Source organism: Pyrus communis, chromosome 8, assembly GCF_041283825.1.
Source record: "Pyrus communis isolate YQ-2024b chromosome 8, ASM4128382v1, whole genome shotgun sequence".
NCBI classification, from domain to species: domain Eukaryota; kingdom Viridiplantae; phylum Streptophyta; class Magnoliopsida; order Rosales; family Rosaceae; genus Pyrus; species Pyrus communis.
Window position 1 is genome coordinate 6399644 of NC_142572.1, and position 21170 is coordinate 6420813.

At 35.9% G+C, this 21170-nt stretch overlaps 2 protein-coding genes across 2 annotated transcripts; both read left to right on the forward strand.

Moving 5' to 3' along the window:
• Positions 1-2573: 2573 nt before the first annotated feature.
• LOC137717605 (large ribosomal subunit protein eL30) lies at positions 2574-4477 on the forward strand. The gene is made up of 4 exons (XM_068457020.2): positions 2574-2802; positions 2923-3024; positions 4027-4095; positions 4197-4477. Exons 1-4 carry the CDS (start codon positions 2676-2678, stop codon positions 4235-4237), a joined length of 339 nt encoding a protein of 112 aa, XP_068313121.2. The 5' UTR covers positions 2574-2675; the 3' UTR covers positions 4238-4477.
• A 12760-nt stretch (positions 4478-17237) lies between these two features.
• Positions 17238-18181, forward strand: LOC137717123 (uncharacterized). Its single transcript, XM_068456428.2, has one exon. It carries the CDS (start codon positions 17313-17315, stop codon positions 18018-18020), a length of 708 nt encoding a protein of 235 aa, XP_068312529.1. The 5' UTR covers positions 17238-17312; the 3' UTR covers positions 18021-18181.
• Positions 18182-21170: the final 2989 nt, after the last annotated feature.

Genomic DNA, 21170 nt, shown 5'->3' on the forward strand with positions numbered 1-21170 from the left:
AACTCTAATGTAATAGGAAGAAAACTAATTACACGAGATTATAGGAGATTACATGGAATTGATATCAAATAGAAATCCTACCTAAAATACAAAGTTAACACTCCACCTCAAGTTGGTGTATATATGTTACTCATGCCCAACTTGTGTAAGAAACTTGAAAACTTATGACTTGAAATAGCTTTCGTGAGGATATCTGCCAATTGATGTTCTGTTCTTATTGTCGATAGCTCAATTATTTTTCTTCTAATTTTTCTTTGATGAAGAACCGATCAACTTCAACATGCTTTGTTCTATCATGTTGTACCGGATTAGGTGCAATGTCACGGGCAGCTTTATTATCACAAAATAATTTCATGGGCTGATCATGTAGTATACCCAAATCGTGAAGCATGAGCCTAAGCTACATAATTTCACAAATCCCCAAAGCCATGCCTCTATACTTAGCTTCTGCACTGGAACGGGCAACCACATTTTGTTTCTTACTTCTCCATGTAACCAAGTTACCCCCAACGAATGTAAAGTAACCTGATATTAAACGCCTATCATCAATCGAACCTGCCCAATCTGCATCAGTATAACCTTCAACTCTAAGATGATTATTCCTTTTTAAAAAAATTCCTTTGCCGGGACTTCCTTTCAAATATCTCAAAATTCTCATCACTACATTTATATGTTGTTCTCCGGGATCATGCATGTATTGACTCACTGCACTTAAGGCATAAGCAAGGTCCGGTCTTGTGTGTGCAAGTGGGGGGGGGGGGGGGGGGGGGAAGAGGGGCGGGTGGGAAGGTTTCTGGGTTTTGGGGATGTAGGTGTGCAGAAAGGGATGAGAAAGAGAGAGGAGAGAGAAAGGCGAGAGAGAAGAGAGAGAGAGGTCCCATAATTTTATATAAAAAAATATTTTAATCTTTAATTTTTAATTATTAAAAATATATTTAATTATTTTTTAATCCAATTGAATTAGTGAGTGAACCCCGTATCTAGCCACGTTAGCACTTAACAGAGAAATTAACAGAAAAACTAACGGAGGTTTGACATTGGCACAAATTCGTAAGATGAGGTATGACATTGTCATTTTTAAAAGATGAGGTATGAAAGTGTCGTTCGACTCATAGTTAAGGTAGTTTTTTGTAATTTACCCTAATATTTACTAAATTATCATGCGTTAATTGAACGAATATATTTTTTGTATTGACGAAATTGGTATAATCGTTAACCGATAGGGAATCTGTTACTTGGTGGGTATGGTTATGGATGATATATACCTGATGGTTAATTGGCGGTTATGAATATGATTAATTTTCGTGATTATGAGGATGGATATAACATTTCTGTCCCCAAACCGAACCGTTGTCATCCCCACATGGAACAGTTTGGAAGACTTTAGATTGACAAAAACAACCCTTAAACTTACAGATCTTTTCAACATTGGTCCTTATATCAGTTTAATCATCAAGTTAATTGTTTGTATTTATCTAGTGCATTCACTAGCATTGCGATGTACGGTTGGTGACATAATGTTTAACGGTTCGATTTAGTTCGATTCTGACTAATACTGTCATTAAAACCAAATCAACCATGTAATTGTTACTCGGTTTAGTTGTCAGTTTAAACATATCCACAACGTCAATAAAAAAAAAGTCCAATATCTCAAGAGTTTTAATTTTCTAAAAGTCCACATATCCCACACATTTCAATTCAATCAAAACGTTAAGTTTTGGGAACATTAAAATGTCATCTAATCAACTAGGACTAAGTTTTAGTTGAGTAAAATATCCTTCTAGCAAATGATTTATTAGTTACAACTTCATATAAGCAAAAAATGCAAACAAATTTCTAATCATTCATAGCACTTACAATTATAATATGTGTGTGGTAAGACCTCCAATTAATATATAATACATTGATATGTGTAAAATAAATAAAGGAAAAACTAATGAAAATGACTTGAAAATTTTGAATTTTAACGATAAGGACAAAATAAAGGGTAAAGTGAATAGTACCATGATTGACCTTTTAGTGTAAAAATATGATTTTTTGTTAAAGTGAACAATACCGAAAGCTTTTCATTAAAATTCCCATAAATAAAACTTATAAGTAAAAGAGATATGATTGGTTCAGTGTGATTTTGGTTTGTAGCAAAAGTATGAAATTCAAACCAAACCAACAATTTGGATTGGTTGGTTTCGTCAGTTTGATGCACACCCTTATTATGATATAGTAATATTCTAATATAGAAGGTGTCAAGTTACGCGCACATAATTAACAAGTTTGATATTTATTTATCTTAAGTAGCTCATTTTACTTATATGGGCGCATGATTGATGTCACGTATGTCGTTTTGATCTCCGGTTAGGTTAACATTTTCTTCTAAAGAAATTTTCTTTTTTTGTTATTCAAATGACAGATGTGCACCTTGTCCAGAAACAAGGACGAACTTGTTACGTATGCTAATAAATAGGGGTGCAAAATGTAATTAGAAAAAAACCGAAACCCTAATGTAGCTATCCAACTCACGTGACTCGCACGTGCAAGCCCATCTCTCAATGGCAGCAAATACTAAAACCCTAGCAGCCATCCCTTCCCACTTCTTCAAACCCGTTCACCTTCGGCCGCAGAGCAGAGAGAGAGAGAGAGAGAGCCTCCGAGCAGCGAAGAACCTTCAATCGTAGAAAATGGTGGCCCCGAAGAAGACGAAGAAGACCCACGAGAGCATCAACACCAGGCTTGCGCTGGTCATGAAGAGTGGCAAATACACTCTCGGCTACAAGACCGTCATCGATTCCCTCCGCAACTCCAAAGGCACGACCATTTCTTATCCCTTCTAATCTCCAATCTTTCTAATTATTTTTTAACTTTCTGCATTCGATTTGTGATTTTTTGGGGTTTAATTTCATGTTTTGTGATTTGGGTAAATTGCAGGGAAGCTGATTATCATTTCCAACAATTGCCCACCTTTGCGGAAATCTGAGATCGAGTATTATGCTATGCTCGCCAAGGTTGGGGTTCACCACTACAATGGAAGTAAGTGATTTATTGCCGTTATATTTGGGTTTTTTTTTTTTTTTTTAAATAATATCAGATTTATCATATTTTTTAGCATAATCTATGGATGGGTTACTTTTTTATGTATGATATGGATGTTGCATGATTGTTTATTTTGAAATAGTAAGATCGATAGATAAAAGGAAAATAGTTGTGTAAATCTGATATGGGTTGTGTTCATCTGAATCAAATGACAGTTCCTCGACTATATAATGTCGAAAAAGCGTAAATGGATGTAAAGAAGTGTTACAAATAAAATGATTGTAAAGAAGCGTGTTTGATTAGTGGTGGAAATACACTGGTTGAAGAATGAACAACAATCTCAGCCATTGTTGACTTGACGATAGATATTGAATATGGGCGGTGTAGATATGATTCTTATTCTCACTTGTCTACTTTCAAGATGGTTCTGGTGTCACACGATTTCATTTAAACTGCGACGGCTGGTGCTTAGAGGGTTTAAATTCATGGGATTTGTACTTGACGATATTCTTACTTGTCTACTTTCAAGATGGTTCTGGTGTCACACGATTTCATTGAAACTGTGACGGCTGGTGCTTAGAGGGTTTAAATTTATGGGATTTGTATTGGCTGTTAGATGTTAGAATTTGTCCGACTGTGTTGATTAATCCATGATGCATGATTGCCTTGGTCTTATTTCTCTGTGCGCGTTCATCGGTTCTGTCTTTCACCTCTTGTTCTGTTTTCGTGTGATTTAGTCTTTGTTCTCTAAAATATTGGTTTGTTGCATTAGTACTTTGTTGCTTAGCCCAGTCGAGTTTCTTTCAGGTCACATTCCTCTCAATAATGTTCAACATTCTCACATGCGTGAAACACTTTTTACAACTTTTGCTTAACATAATGAGGATTTATATATGCTACATGATTCTAATTCTTGTTTTCTTTGATAAAATGTCAAAAAGGAAATTATTTTGTTCACTATTATCTTTTCATCTGGCTGACCATTTGTTATGTTTTCAGACAACGTTGAGCTCGGTACAGCATGTGGAAAGTATTTCCGGGTGTCTTGCCTTAGCATCATTGATGCAGGTACTCCATAGTTTTCTTATTGTTTTAAGCAATTTGTTTGCAACCTAATTGATGTGAAAACTGATTTGGCTAACTTTGTCCCTTGCTACTATAATCTTCAGGTGATTCGGATATTATCAAGACGCTGCCTGGTGGTCAGTGAAGGAGAGTAGGATATTGGCTCTATATTGAACGTAGTATTTTGTTTTGAGACTTAACGTTTCTTTTCTCTTAATGAAATTCTCGATTTTGTTTGACAATGTTGCCTTGTTGCTAAGTTTTCGGATACTTAGATTTACTATATGTGTAAGGTGATCTTCGTAGCGACTTAATGCATGTCATTTTGAGATTCGTTGAAGTTATTTTTGTTATATTAGAGAACTCATCCTGGGCTTTTTCCTTCTGTTTTTGTGTTTTGTGTTGTGCTTGACTTACCCATGTTGTTTACATAATCTTCAAAGTTGGGAGGAATTCCTCCTGAGAGATTTTTGACATTTGGGCTCCTCCGAGGAGTTTTTGATCCACGGAGACCGAACTCATGTTTAAGTTCATCACGAACTCGACAGGAGCCGCTTTGTGATCTACGCTATGTTGGTTGTGAACATCTATGCATGATCATATCGTTGAACATTTTAAGTTTCAGAAACACTTTATGTCGAGAAGGCCTGTATTGACTGTCGCAACGAGTAGTGCATCCTTGTCTGCAAAACTTAAGATCTTGAGGCTGAGAGGTGTTCTCGTCGTCAAAGGCGTTTTTGCTATCCCGGCGAGGGCGTCATGTTGATTGCTATGCGTTTTTGCACGGCTTCTAGCCTAGGCTAGAAGAAGACCTAGCTTCAAGTTGCAAAGAAAATCTTCCCAACGCATCCAATCAGCCTGGCCTCGTTGGAGCCCAAGCTTCTTGTGAGGCCAATTTAGCCTCAGCTCTTGCCCAAGACTCTTTTAAGATAACAGCTTAGGACAAAACTAGTAGCCCATGAAAATCAGTTACCCAACACTTAATGGGATTTTTGTCAAACTCAGACGATTATATTGAAATATACTCATTTGAGAGGCTAAACTTCAGCATACTCCCTAAGTTTGATAAAACTCCCAAATGAGAACTACAAGCACTGCAAATCAGACAGTTTACACATATACTGATTCCTTGACAAGCTTCTGAAAAGTAGACTTCAACAGTGACTTTTTGAAGAGATCAGCAAGGGTATTTGGGACCAAATTTATTTGAATTCAATCTTCTAATGCTCTTGTTGCTAATCTGAGAAGAAGAATTTCGGAGCCATACGCTTGGTATTGTCTCCTTTGATGTATCCTTATTTTATCTGGTCGATACAAATGACGTTAGGGCTGGGTTCGGTTCGAAATGGTTCGGTTTTTTGCCAAAATCGAAACTGAACCGAAATTTCGGTTCGGTTAAAAAAAAAATCGGTTTTTTTCAGTTCAGTGTTTTTCGGTTTTGGTTTTTTTCGGTTCGGTTTCGGTCTGGTTCTGTTTTTTCCATGATTTTTTTTTAATTTTTTTTTTTTTTTACATCTGGAGCTTGAATCTCACATGCTTCCCTGCATTGAGCATCCTCATTCCTCAATGAGAGATCAACCTGCAACATGCCCTAATCAACATATTTGAACTTTAACTGAGAAGTCAACTTAACTCATGCTTTTCAGTCTTCATCTCTGCATTACACAATATTATACAAAAGCTTAATACTTACCAAATTAAAATCAACCAAAACGAATTCAGAAACCAACAATAGTAAACACGGTTAGACATTTGAGCTGAAACAAGAAAGACCCAACCGTAGCAAAACTAATTTAGACACCAAAACCAAAAACAGAAAACTTAACCTAATTTACTAAATTAAAATCAATCAAAATGAAAAAAATCAATCTTTTTTTTTTTAAAATAATAGTTAAAATAAGGAAGAGATCGAACTCCCTTTACGCTAGAGCCAGTTGAAGTAATCGAACTACCTTTGCCATCCTCCTTTGCTTCCGATTCGAAAGGGGCGAGGGAAAATTATCGTTTGGAAGAAGGAATCCGTGAGGAGGACAGGAGAAGACTCAAGACTGGAGAAAGAGTGACTTAGAGGAAAAGATGAAGGGGAGAGAGAGACTGAGGAAGCAGACAGAAAGGAAGAAAGCTGCGGAGGGGAGAGACTGAGAAAACATGAAAACTGAAATGGGAGGAATGAGTGACGGCTAGGGTTTGTAGTCTTAAGAAATTTTATAAAGTATTAAATATTAGAAACCTATAAATATTTTACTAGTCAACCATAACAACACAAAGCCTATGGTCAAGTTGGCTTGTTGTAATTATACCAACCGAAGGGAAGGCGTTCAAACCCTCACGCCAACATGTTTTTAAGTATTTATATATAATTTTTTTTTTCCGGTTTGGTTCGGTTCTGTTTCTGGACCTCAAAAATCGAAACCGAACCAGCCAGATTCGGTTCGGTTCAGTTTGGCAATTTCGGTTCGATTTTTTTCGGCTTTGGTTCGGTTTGGTTTTCGATTTTTTTCGGTTTTTGATTTTTTGAACCCACCCTTAAGTGACGTTGTCTTCATAAATTGTTGTAGGGACGTCAACGATGGAAGAAAGTCCCCAAGTGCTTGTAGTATGCTCAATAACAGCTCTCAGCCAGAAGCATTCACATGTAGCTTCGTGAAGTGCGAGAATTTCAGCATGGTTCAAAGAAGTCACAACTAAGGTCTATTTGGTTAACCTCCAAGATATTGTAGTGTCTCCGATGGTAAATAACCTTCGTCATCATACTAACAAGGCAAGCATCATTTCAAAGACCAATGGGGTATGATCTATTCTGAGATGTATAGGGATAAAATAAGCTCAAATCCATAGTACCTTTAAGGTAATAAAGAATTTCTTTAACACCATTCCAATGTCGACGTATTGGTGCGATGTTATACCTTTCCAAAAGATTAACGGCGAAGGAGATGTTCGGTCTAATGCACTAAGCTAAGTACAATACATCGCCAATTGCAATCAAATATGGAATTTTAGGCTCCAAAACCTTTTTCTCATTGTTTGTAGGATAGAAAGGGTCCCGTATAGAGTCCCAATGAGATTCATGTCATTGACATAAATTGCAACTATCGCAAAATCGGAATGTGACTTCGTGACGAACACGCATTGGCATATTTCATTATTCAAATATCCTTCACCAATCAAATACTAACTTAAACGGTTATATCATATCTGCCTGAATTGTTTCAATCTGTAAAGTAAACACCTCAATCTAATGGAGAGGGTGGTCCATAACTATTTGATATAGTCAATGTAAGTCCTTCAGGAACTTTCATATAAATTTCGATCAAGATCCTTATATAGATACACAGCTACCACGTTCTAAGTTGCATATTATGATGTTCATTACGGGAAATAAATCTTCTCATAATTCATCCCAGGGCGTTCAAAGAAGCCTTACGCCACGAGGCGTGCTTTATATTACACTATTTCATTATTCTCACTACGCTTCCTTACTAAAACTCAATTGTAGTTATCTCGCTTCACATTTTGAGGTGTATGAATTGCAGGCCAAAACACTTTGCATTTCACAAGCGAATAGAGTTCGACCTAGATTGCTTGTTTCCAGTTTGACCAATCAATTCTATGTTGCCATTCATCAATGAAATAAGGTTCAAAATCATCGATTAACATGATATCAGTAGCCACTAAAATCTCAGTCGACTATCATCTCATCATTATTCCAAAGTACATCCAAGCTTAGTATAATGGACTGAAATCTCACGATTCTCGAGAGGTAGATTCGTCTCTTCAAGAATGTTTCCATAATCTAGAATAACTTCATGCGTTGGAATGGATGAGTTAGCGATGGTTTCAAGCTAGTTGAATTAGTGTATGCAGTGTTTTTCCTCTTTCAGGGTTGTGAATCCTTTCAACCAATGGGTTTGCCAATTTTAAGGTATGAGCATATGATTGGCTAGCTGTTAGTCTACCAGGCTATCTAATGATTGGGAAGCCCTAAACTTAACAATTTGTGCTAGTAGTTTCGCAAATGCATCATTACATGTGGACAGTAGGCAAACATGTGAACAATGTGTCGATGCGTAAACCAACACCATAAAGTAAAAAATGGTCCACCTGGTTGTTAAATAGGCCTATAAATATCCCCTTGAATCCTTTGAAGAAAGGTTGGAGGATCCTTTCGGATCTTGTCGGTAGATGGGCGAGTGTTTAATTTACCCAACGAACAAGCTTCTTAGGAAATGCAACCAAGAATGATATTCTTACTGCTGGTAAAAGGATGCTTTTAAGTAACTTTGAAGATATAGAGCATCATATCACGTCTTGGATGTCCCAAGCAATCATGTCAAAGCATGTCTTCTAATGCAAGCCCAGAGGTAACACCGACCACATAGTGATCCTGAACAATGCAAATGGTTGTGACATATAAGCCATTTAGAAGGCACTCGATCTTCTATAGAATATGCTTCTAGCCATATTCATAGGAAGTGATGCAAAGGAATTCAACTCCATTTTCTTTAGTGGGTTCAACGTGATAATTATTATCTCAAAAATCTTTGAAGCTCTACAGTGTTCTTCCATAACAAGGTGTTTGAAGAGCATTTTTAATGGTTAATTTAGTATCATTGGACAACATTATATAGGCAACGCCATGCCCCTCAATCAGGTTGAATGGGTCAAAAAGGTTGTCAAAAGTGAATTTTTAGGTATGAAGTTAGTAAATTAGATGTGCTCACGCAAGATGGTGTCCATGGTTGAACTATATACTAGACAACTAACTTCCCCACAATATTACCTAAAAATAAATTAATTGAATAGTTTATATGATAAAGAAAAATTCGATTTCGTTCATTTAATTTATTATTCGAGAAATAATATCCATAAATCATATCCAAAATTTAAAACAATACCAAACAAATTATCCAACACAATAAAAATTGTTCAAAAACTTCAACAAAAAGAACATAAAGAATTAGGTCACTATGGGAATTCAGCCAACGTGTAGGACCATGTTCAAAAAGTCTAATCTTCCATCAATGCAGATACCTCTTGAAAATGGAAATCTCCATGGTGGTATCTTTAGGATTATCCACTTAAACAAAGTTAACCTCTATGGCCTAACGACGCGAATGATACTCAGCAACAGCTTGAGCGGAAGCTTGGAAAGTATAGAACCAATGATCCTTCGAACCACAACTGTAACACATCTCCGCTTATTTGTTAGTGGGTACTTTGCCTTTATTCTTGAAGTTGGAGGCTTTAGAAGCTAGGGAATCATGCTTCAGGCTTTGATTTCCTAAAACCTCTCACGTTCAAATGAAGAGGAATACCATCAGACTTCTCACTTCCAAAATCGATTATCAATGAATCTATTTAACATCTTTTTTATTCTATTATGCTTTGGACTATTTTATACTCTAAAGTTTTGACTGTTAAATCATGATATCACTTTAAACGTTAAAACCCCGTACTATAGGATAATCAATACATACTTCATAATTATTTCGAAACCTGAAGTTTCTAGAAATATGCCTTGTTTGAAAACCTGAAGTTTTCCTTAAAAACATCACCTATGAAAACCTGAAGTTTTTTCATGAAAATTTAAACCAATACATGTCTATTAGAACCTAAATGTTCTACTCTATGTGAATGGATAGATTTTTTTCTCCATTACACTAACCACATCTTGTCCATTTATTTTGTGATAGGAACATGTCAAATTTGAACAAACTTGACTTTACCGCTTTGGAGGTCTCTGGAAGAAATTACCTCAAGTGGGTCCAAGATGTGAAGCTCTACCTCTCTGCAAAGAATTTGCATCCTGCCATTGAAGATAAGGCGGACAACCTGGTTAATGAAGCTAAGAAAGCCACTGCCATGATCTTCATCCGAAGACACATTCATGATGCACTACAAACTGAGTACCTTGCTAATGAGGATTCACGAGCACTCTGGGTCGCTTTGGCTAATTGCTTTGATCAACAAAAGGACATCTTTTTTCCTGAAGCAAGACATGACTGGCAGCATTTGCGCTTCAAAGACTTTAAGTCTGTGAATGAATATAATTCAAAAGTTTGTTGAATCTTGTCAGTTCTTAAGTTCTGTAACGAGACCTTGACTGAAGAGGATCTCCTGGAGAACACCTATTTGAAATTCTCTGCTACTAATATTGTTCTACAACAACAATATAGGGCTCAAAAGTTCACCAAGTTTTCAGATTTGATCTTTGTTTTACTTATCGCTAAAAAGCAGAATCAGTTGTTGATGAAAAATTATTAAGCTTGACCTATTGGGGCGACTAATGTGCCTGAAACACATTACCAAAACGCCAAAATAACATGGTTGAGACGGCCAGAGCGCCCATTTAAGGGAGGAAACCGAGCCCAAAAACACCCTAACCTTTCTCCCAAAACCCCAAACTTCAAGAATAAGGGTAAAGCACCTGAAACCATGGATGCGGATATGTGTTATCACTGTGATTAAAAGGATCATTGGACGCATGTTTTTTGAGCTCCCCTAAAGGTTGTAGCCAAATATCATTCTCGTCGTAAGAAGTTTGAATCAAACTTTATGCAAGTGGATGAAATAGAGAGTACCAAGATGAAGGTTTCTGATTTTCAAGAGGATACCACCCCTATAGAATATTAGAATCTGAGACATAAACTATTTTCTATTTGAAATTTAGACAATAGGGCCGAATTCCACCTAGTGGCTGAACCTCCCCCTCCCCCCCTCTTTTTGTTTTTTGGTTTAATTTTGAACAATTTTCCTTTATGTTTTGGATATTAAGAGAGAATGAACCAGCCAAGCCTACGGAAGATACAACTGCAAAAAAGAAGAATGAGTATGAGAAGTGGATTAAGGCTAATAGAATAGTGTTGCTGGTAATCAAAAGATCAATGTATGATCTAGTTTGAGGGGCAATCACTGAATCAAATAATGCTAAGGCATACCTTGACTCCATTGAAGCAAAGTTCAAGGAATCCAAGAAGGCAGAAACTGGAACACTCATGAACACTTATAACCACTAAATACCTTGGTGGTGATGTGAGATAACACATTCTCTCAATGGTTGATGCAGCTGCAAAGCTCAATGCACTTAACATCAAAACAAATGACCCTTTTTCTAGTGCATCTTGCCCTCAATTCCTTACCTCCCGAGTACTCTCAGTTGAAGAGTACTTACATAGCTTAGAAAGAAAAATAAGACCTGAACAAGTTGATTGCTATCTGTGTGTACAAAGAGCAAAACATTTGACAAGATAAGGGCAAAAAACAAGTCAATGTAGTGGAGAGTGTCAATCATCCCAATGAGAAAGACAACCTTCCACAGAAAAACAACAAAAAGGCTGCATGAATGGTCAATAAGGGTAATAACCATCTGAGAATTCATAAGGGTGTTGGAATGAAATGTTTCTTCTGCAAGAAGGTAAGACATCAGAAAAAGGAATGCACTAGGTATAAACGTTGGAAGGACAACAAAGAAAGTAAGAAAAACAAAGGTACGGTGCATAAAAGTTCAGTTTGTTTTGAATCGAACTTGGTTGAGATTATGATACTTGGTGGCTTGATACTAGTGCTACAATTCATGTAACAAACTCATTGCAGGGGTACATTAGTAAGAGGGTGCCAAACAAGGATAAGGTGTCAGTGTTTGTGGGCAATAGAGCTAGAGTTGCAGTAGAGTTCATTGGAGTAGTTAGACTTGAGTTATTTTTTGGTTTTTTGCTAAATTTGGTTGATGTTGCTTATATACCTTCCATGAGAAGGAACTTAGTCTTAGTTAGTAGGCTTGTATCAAAGTTTAAGTTTGATATTAATGAGAATGGTTTTTCAATATTTCGAAGTTCCAACTTAATTGGTGATGGAGTATTGGTTGGTGACATGTTCAAGCTTATATGCAATGTACCAACAAGTGAAGTCAACACAATAGGGCACAAACGAGCACTGAAAAATGACACCTCGTCCAAGTTATGGCACAAGAGATTAGGGCATATTTCAAAAGAAAGAATGCAAAGATTAACTAGGGAACAAATTCTGCCATCACTGAACTATGGTGATTTCAAAATTTGTACAAATTGCATTAAGGGAAAGTTGATAAACAAGAAGAAAAATGGTTCAACTAGAAGTACAAAGTTGCTAAAACTGATCCACACAGACATCTGTGGACCTTTTCAACATCAACACACGATGGCTACAAGTATTTCATTACATTAACAGATGACTTTTCTAGGTTTGGGTATGTATACTTGTTGGTAGAGAAGTCTAGTGCCTTTGCTGCTTTCAAAATCTATAAAGCAGAAGTAGAGAATCAATTAAACTGCAAAATCAAGGTAGTAAGGTCTGATAGGGATGAAGAGTATTATGGAAAATTTAGTGAATCTGGAAGACAGCCTGGTCCTTTTGCATTGTTTCTGCAGAAGCATAGAATTGATGCTCAATACACCAATCCTGGTACCCCTAAGCAAAATGGAGTTAATGAAAGAAGAAATAGAACCTTGATCGAAATGGTGAGAAGTATGATGAGTAATTCAAAACTACCCACTTTTTTTTTAGGGTAAAGCAATCAAAACTGCAAACTATTTGCTTAATAGAGTCCCTAGCAAGTCTATCCGCAAGACACCATTCAAGTTATGGACCAACAGAAAACCAATGCTAAATCACTTGAGAATTTGGGGATGCACTACAGAAGCAAGAGCATACAATCCAATGGAGAAGAAGCTGGACCCTAAAACAATCACATTCTTCTTTGTAAGGTATCCAGAAAGAACTAAAGGCTACAAGTTTTATTGCCCAAATTATACCTTAAGATTCATTGAAACTAGGAGAGCCAAGTTCATTGAAGAAGTTAATAATGATCAATTGGAGGAAAATCTTGATTAGAATAAAGAAACCACAGCAATGCAAGAAGAAAACCTAAATGATGTTGTGACAAATGAAGTAGTTATGCCAATTAACCACAGCAATGCAAGAAGAAAACCTAAATGATGTTGTGACAAATGAAGTAGTTGTGCCAATTACAGTGCAAAATAATCAAGTTGCAGAACCAACACAAGTTGTTCAACAAGAAAAGATGATTGCAATGGAACCTGTGCAATTGAACAATGCACCGGTCATTCAAGAAGAGAACCTTGAGCCTATACACATGGAAACCATGAGATCCACTCATACAAGAAAGCCTGCAATATCATATGATTTCCTTGTGTATTTGCAAGAGGCTGAGTTTAGTAGCCAAGAAAAAGATCTACTAAGCTTCAAGAAGGCAATTAAGAGTCTCAACAATGCACACTGGCAAGAAGCTATGCAATCAGAGTTGGACTCCATGAATAAAAACAAAGTGTGGGAGTTGGTTGAGCTGCCATAAGGATGCAAACCAATATACTGCAAGTGGGTTTATAAGACTAAAAGAGACTCCAAGGGTGATATCGAGAGATACAAAGATAAACTTGTAGCTAAGGGATATACTCAGCAAGAAGGAATTGGTTACAATGAAACCTTCTCCCCAGTCTCCACAAAAGGCTCGTTTAGAATAGTCATGGCACTAGTGGCTCACTTCAATCTACTTCTGCATCAAATGGATGTTAAGACTGCATTCTTGAATGGAAACCTTGAGGAAGAGATATACATGAAGCAACCAGAGGGTTTCATTCAAGAAAGGAGAGAGAATTTTGTCCTTCTCATTCTTTACGTGGATGACATATTGTTAGCATGTAATAATGCATCATTGCTAAGTGACACCAAGAGATTTCTATCTAAACACTTTCAAATGAAGGATATGGGAGAGGTAGCCTTTGTTCTTGGTATTTAGATCACAAGGGATCGAAGTAGAGGACTACTTGGTTTATCATAGAAAGCATACATTGAAAAGTTCCTCCAAAAGTTCAACATGGAATACTCGAATGACTATGATGTTCCCATGACAAAGGGACAAAAGCTCAGTAAGGATCAGTGCCCTAAGACTGATTTTGAGAAGAAAGAAATGGCTAGCAAGCCTTATACTTCTCTCATTGGGAGTCTCATGTATACACAGGTATGTACCAGACCGGATATTGCATATGATATTAGCATATTGGGAAGGTTTCAATCTAATCATGGCAATGCACACTAGTTAGCTGCCAAGAAAGTTTTGAGGTACTTGCAGAGAACAAAAGAGTACCAGCTAGTATACAAAAGGGATTCAAAACCCGAACTAGTAGGCTACAGTGAGTCAGACTTTGCAGGCTACCTTAATTCACTTAAGTCAACTTTAGATTATATATTCACATTGGGCAGTGTCATGAAATAGTGTGAAACAAGATACTATTACCATTTCTACCATGCAAGCTGAGTTTGTAGCTTGTCATGAAGCTACATCACAAGCTGTATGGCTGAGAAATTTCATCAACAGTCTCAAGATCATGAATTCAATTGCAAAGCCTATTCAAATTTGGTGTGATAACAAAGCTGATATCTTTTATTCTAAGAATAATAAAAGGTTTCCTAGAACAAAGCACTTGAACACCAAATATGCATTGACGAGGAAAAAAGTAAAGTTTGGAGAGATTAAGGTTGATTACATTGACACTCATGCAATGCTTGCTGATCCACTCACTAAGGTACTACCAAATGCAGTTTTTCACAAGCATACAGTCAATATGGGAGTGACTGCAATCCTAGATTTGTTGAATTAGTGGGAGTAGTGATAGTATATGGCATAATTATGTATGTTAGTTATTATCGTGACAGTAAGAAGTAATTTTTTGATTTTGTGTTTAGCTAGTCGCTACACTTAGTTGAATTGAATGGTTATTAAAGGGATGCTACTTCAGTAATTCATATTGTGTTTCAATACAGTTCTGGTTCTTATTTTCTGTTGGAAATAAAAGTTGCTAAAAGATCATAAGCAACTGGTATCTATTACAGTGTAACAATGTAGCAGCAAATGGTTATTAGCTGCAATTAGTAATGCTGAGAGATTGATAGGCATATATGCTGAGTTTTTTTCACGAAAACATATGTGAGCTATTCTTATAGCTTGAAAGCTTCATAGGAAGCATTAAGCAGTCATAAATAAAGGCTGATTAAGTGGACCTAGAAGTGATGGAGTTGATATTTCATGTAAGTAAGGATCTTGTTCAGTGATTGTAAGAGCTCACGAACACAAATGTAAGTTCATAGTCTCTGATAGTTCTAAATGAGTAATCTTTACTTGACAGAAGTATGCAAGAAGCTTATTAGTTTAACTGAATCCATTGGTCAGTAAAGAATCATGCTTACAGATTCATTAAAGTTCTTTCTTGAATTAACTAACTGACCTAGTGGGAGAATGTTGGATGTTAGACTTTAATCCAACAGCTAATAACTCAATATAGTTAATAAAGATTGATGTGGAATGTAAGTGTGATTAGGGTTTAGTTATAAGCTATAACTTGGACTCCAAGTAAAGGAATATAACCCGGTTATAATTGGAGAATAAGGGCTCTTGATACTATCCTATTTGGATTGAGATTTGGTAGATTATATCCTTGTACAATAAGGAATCCTAGCGTATGATTATGAGAATGTACGTTGTAGTAGTATAAATATCAAGGGAATGTCCCTGCATACACCACTGATACATACACTCATAGAACTCCCCATAGGTTCGAGTAATACAGTGATGGTGAGTGTGCAGAAGATCATCCTTTGAAGTTCGAATTGCAAGAGGGTGTTAGCTACAATTGCAGTGCTTGCTGCAGTGCTAGGAAGATGAGTACTCAAGGTTAGTGCAATGGTATTTGAATGTACATGAACGCATTAGGTTTAACATTGGAAGCTCACTTATTGATTTCTTTGTAATTAATCTTTTGAATATTGACTTTTTGTTGGTTAATTTCCTTTCTGGGAAATTTTTTATTCTATCATACATTACTTGAATTCAGTGTTTTTGCTGGACTGCGTTTTAAATACTTAAGGGCCACATTATTTCCTCTACTATTATTAGCATCTGCTTCAGTTATTTATCAGTAAATACAAAACATAATTGTCCAAATTCATCACTTCCATCACAAAATTAGGGTCTCACATTAATATGATATTAGTTAGTTTATTTATTAACTGTGTTTAATTATTTACAAATTATGGTTGAAGCAAACGATAAAATTAAGAAATAGAAAGTAGGGAGATGCTAGCTTGCAGGTTGCATGCTGATCTGTTCACCTGTATATTTGTCTCTCGAGCTCTTCCGACGCGTATACGTTTCCTTTAATGTTTTGTGCTTCTCCCAACATAGTATTTTGTTTCCTAATTTTATATAATATGCTTGTCGTTGATTGACATATAGTTATGCATATTGGGTCGTTGATCATGATACTATTAAGTTCAATCATCTCAATGGTACGCAAGATACAATTTATAGTGAGGTCCCCAAACAGACAACAGTATGAATACATACATATATCCATGCATGCCGTGGAAAGTACACGTGCAATCCACCCAACCATTTGTAAGACTAAATTCAAAGTTTTAATACTTTTTATTTTTATATTTTTGGTGTAAAATAAATTTGAATGTTCAAATAAAATTGAATGTATGTTTAGATTTGTTATGCATTGAATTTTCAAATGAATTTAACGCCATACATTAATAATTTTCCAATGATTTTGAAAATAACAATATCACATGTTATGCACCGCACTTTCAAAAGAATTGAATGTTTAAAGTCTAGATTAATGGTATACTAACAAAATTTAAATGCGTATTTGTTCAAATTCACAGTTTGGCAATTATTTTTTTTTTTCTTACAATACAATTTGTAACATTTTCTTGACAACCCTTTAATTTGTTGAATCATTTTTAGGTTTTACTTATTTGAGCTATCACTTATTAGCAATATTTACTAAACATTTACACAGACTTAACAATTTTTCTTTTGGTTTCTTGTTTTGAAAGTTTCCAGGCAAGTCATAGTGCAACACTGCAATATTTATCAGATTCTGCTTTCTGAATAAACCAAAATATTTATGTCGCAAATATTAGCTGGCTCTCTCTATCCAACACACTCAACTCTGTAATTTCCAAACCCTCATTTAAACACATCAGCCAAAAGAGCCCTGTCACACTGTCCCTATCTATCTCACAATTCACTTGTATAATAACACTATGCAGATCCCCAATGAGCCTCGCCGATGCCAAAACCAAACTCCAACCCCTCTAGAATTTGGTCTCAAGCCCTTAACCCTAGACCCTAAGAAAACCCATCTCATAAAACTTGCAACATGACGCTTTCTGACTTGCTATCCCCAACTTCTTCTTCCCTTTTGACCGGGGACTACATTGGAATGGAGAGCTCGGTTGACGTGCTCAAGGACTGTGATGATCATAAACCGCAACTGAAGGTGACCGGTAGCGGTGGTGATGGGCGTGATGGTAGTTTTGGTCAGAGGGTAAGGAGTAGGAGAGAGCAAAAATGGGCATTGAAGAACAAGGAGTTTCCACCTCCTATACAATTGCTAGCACGCACTGAGAACTTGCCCTCTCATATGCCTTGGGTGTTGAAGAGGCATTACACAGATGATGGGAGGTTGATTCTCACCGAGGAGAAGGTTAAGCATCATGAGTACCTTAGGGCTCATAGGTCTAATGGCAGGCTCACTTTGCAGCTTGTCCTGCTTGAAAATGAGATTTTGATTCCCCCATTTGCTTGCAATGGGAACGAGAATGAGAACGAGAACGAGAACGAGAATGGGAACATGAACAAGAATGAGATTGGGAATGATGTTGGTGATGGTGGCCATGACAACAACGATGATGATGGTTGTGAAGATGATGACGAGGATGATGTTGTTGAAGATCAAAAAATTAGTGGGATTGGGGGATCAGGAGCTTCAGCGGGGAAGTGTTTTAGTTTCAACAGTGTGGGAACAGGTTCACCCTGCATATTTGGAGTACCAGTGTTGCCAGCCATCAGGCATGGTCGTAGTTAAATTTTGATGATACATCAATGTCACTTTTATTTTCTAGGTCTCTATCATGTCATATGACTCATGTGTCCATGCTCAATATTGTTGTTGCTACTAGAGTCTTTTAAGTCCTTAGTTTTCTTGAAATTTTCATGGGTTGTCATGATCTGTAGGTTCATTGTAGCTAGGACTAATGTGGAGGGAAATTTTCTCATTTTTATTGGTTTTGTTTGTAATTCTTGTCTGGAGAGATTATGACGAGGATGTTTCAGTTTTCGTGTTTCATTTTTCACAAATGGTGTGAACACAGAAACCAGATGCGTTTTTTTAATCAATATTTGATTATTTTAATTGTGGACACTCGTATATTAATTATTCAGATTTGGTATAAGAAAACTGGCTGAAATTATCCAATTTTTCTGTTTCAGTGGTTTCTTGTGTCCATTTCAGGAATGAGAAAGGGATAATTCTCTTTCCAACTTTTTTTCTTGCAAATGTCGACACTTCACAATGATAGTCAGCGAACGACTCCTATTTCAATTTTATTGTTTGTTTTGCACATCAATAAGATATATAAGAAATTAAAATGTTTTCTTTATTCAACTACATCAATAAGATATATAAGAAATTAAAATGTTTTCTTTATTCAACTATGTATACTTATTTGATTTATAAGTCTTTCAATTTATATTAGAGGTAATTTGGTTACCGAAAACTTCATCAATACATTCATTCACAAGGAATGAGGATGCCAAAGGCAAACATATGGGGCTCGTGGAATTCAAAATTTTCTTTTACTCACATGTACAATTTGACACATTCTCAAAAGTGTCCATGCATACGAAAAATACCTCTACGCTATTTTTTTCGCGTATATTATACAAGAAAATGAGAAGATACGAGCATCTCCAGTGAAGTTACTAAATAGAGTCCTTACCACCCTCTATCACCATATGTCTTTAAATTTAGGGACCTTGTGGCTTCCAGTGGGGCGGAGCTCTAGTCTTATAGTATAGGAATTGGCTTGAGTACTCAAAATTTTCCTCACATTTGAGGACTATATATAGGGACACCTTTGAGTGGGGATAGAAACCCACCCACATGAAAGGTTGCATGCTTCTTCCAAATATTGGGTTTGATTGATGTTGCAGCTCATCCGCTTGCTCCAGCAACACGGGTGGATGTTAGTCGCCAGATAGCTGCTAATGCAGTTGCAAGCTGGGTCTCACATTTTTGTTTTATATATATATATATATATATAAACGGTCCAGATTTAACTTAGAGTTTTTTTATTATATAGTCTTCAAATTTAAGGTTTATACTATAAAGATTTTTCCATTTGAGATAATATTCTTTTAAGGACTCAAAGATTCTCTTTAGTACTTAAATAAGTCTTTAAAGGTGGTAGTTGGAATCCCTCCCATTAGAGATGCTTTAATAACGTGCAGATATGATTTCACACAGGTAGATGCCAACACACTTCCGTAGAAAATCTAAAAGTGAAAATTCCCCATGGAAAATCTAAAAATGGATTTTAGCTCACAACTATTTTCTACCTTCATTTACAAAAAAACATAAAAAGCCTAAAATATATAGAGGATGACAGCTCAAGGTGGTGGACTAGTCATGACATATTATTTGACTAGGGTTTAGATTAAAGTGAAACGCCCCCATAGGAAATCTAAAACATTAATTTGCGTAGGACTTCAAATCTCTTGCCCAGCGAAGTATAAAAGTAAAATTATGGTGATGCTAGAGATTATGTTTTTAAATCTTATTTGTAGACTATATGATGTGACATTTAATGATTAAATTCTTTCTTTAAATCATTAAAACGAAATCGAACCATCAACTGTCGATCATTTGGTTTATAAAATATAATTTAAAAAATAATCTTTGTATTTGCATCTTCAATGGAGATGTCCAAAACAAAACAAAAAACAAAAAGAAGTTGATGTTAAAATTTCTTTCATTCCAAGGACATGTTAAATTATTATTTGATCAATGCTAAGTAAACCAATTTTTTAGACTAAATTTGCAGACCATGTGATGTGTCACTAATAGAAAATAAGTACGTTAATCAAGTAATTATCAAATCATCAACAACCATGTTATATGGTTTATAAAATTTGGTTCATATAGTTGAAGATCAAATCTTGTGCACCCAAAATGGGTATGGCCCCTCTATAGCCCTAAGCATTGTTCGACACATATTAAGTTTATGATAATAAAGTTATGAAAATTAAATTTATAAACAAGTGTCAATCAATAATTGGGGCCATAGAAAGGCTACAACCTTTTTTTTTTTCCCTTAAAAATGAGGACAACTAGTGGCAAGCCACAGTTATCCACCCATGTTGGGCCCGGAGAGGCTATAAAGAATTTCACTCTTCCCGTGGCCACAGTCAAGCAGACTCACCAGTTCGGATCATCGAACTCGGGACGTCCCACATTTTTTTGTTTGGGTGCAAAAGATTTGATTTGATCTCATATGGTTGGTCTTGCTAGCATTACTCTTGTTATTTTGTTTTATATTGGGACCCAATACTACAGTTTTAAAGAAAAAAATAATTTAAAATAGTTTAAAAGTTGTATCCAATTGGTAAATTATGGGATCCCGCACATTAAATAATAAAATCGACCATATTTTTGTTCGCTGTAAAAAATGACTGCTAGAAAAAAAAAGAATCAAATTACTGATTTAGTTGCCACATCAATTAAGGCATCCCCCTAGGAGGAAACTTCATTATCCTTTAGTCTTAGTTGGCATATTTGACAACTCCTAGTTCCTTTAGTCTTAGTTGGCATATTTGACAACTCCTAGTTAGATGCGGGTCCGCTCTACCGACTCCATGTCTCCTTTTTGTCTCTTATTTAGTTTTTTTTTTACACTTTTCTCCTAATTTAACCCTACGTCTAACACTGTTAAGTTTTTTTTTTTTTTTAAATTTTACTTTTATTTATTATTTTAATATTTAAAAAATATTTAATATTTTTTTAGTTTTTAATAATATTTTATTAATTTTTTAATAGAAAGTGGTTCCCGTCTCTTGCCACGTCAGCATTTAACAGAAAAATTAATGGAAGTATGACATTGTCACAAATTCGTAAGATGCGGTATGACATTGTCAATTTTAAAAGATGAGGTATGAAACTGTCGTGACTCCAATAGTT

Excerpts from the sequence above, each read along its gene's own strand:
- LOC137717605 (XM_068457020.2), top strand. The coding sequence starts at position 2,676 with ATGGTGGCCCCGAAGAAGACGAAGAAGACCCACGAGAGCATCAACACC. Across the intron at positions 2,803-2,922 it reads TTCCCTCCGCAACTCCAAAG|GGAAGCTGATTATCATTTCC; the intron begins GCACGACCATTT and ends GGTAAATTGCAG. Across the intron at positions 4,096-4,196 it reads CCTTAGCATCATTGATGCAG|GTGATTCGGATATTATCAAG; the intron begins GTACTCCATAGT and ends TATAATCTTCAG.
- LOC137717123 (XM_068456428.2), top strand. The coding sequence starts at position 17,313 with ATGACGCTTTCTGACTTGCTATCCCCAACTTCTTCTTCCCTTTTGACC.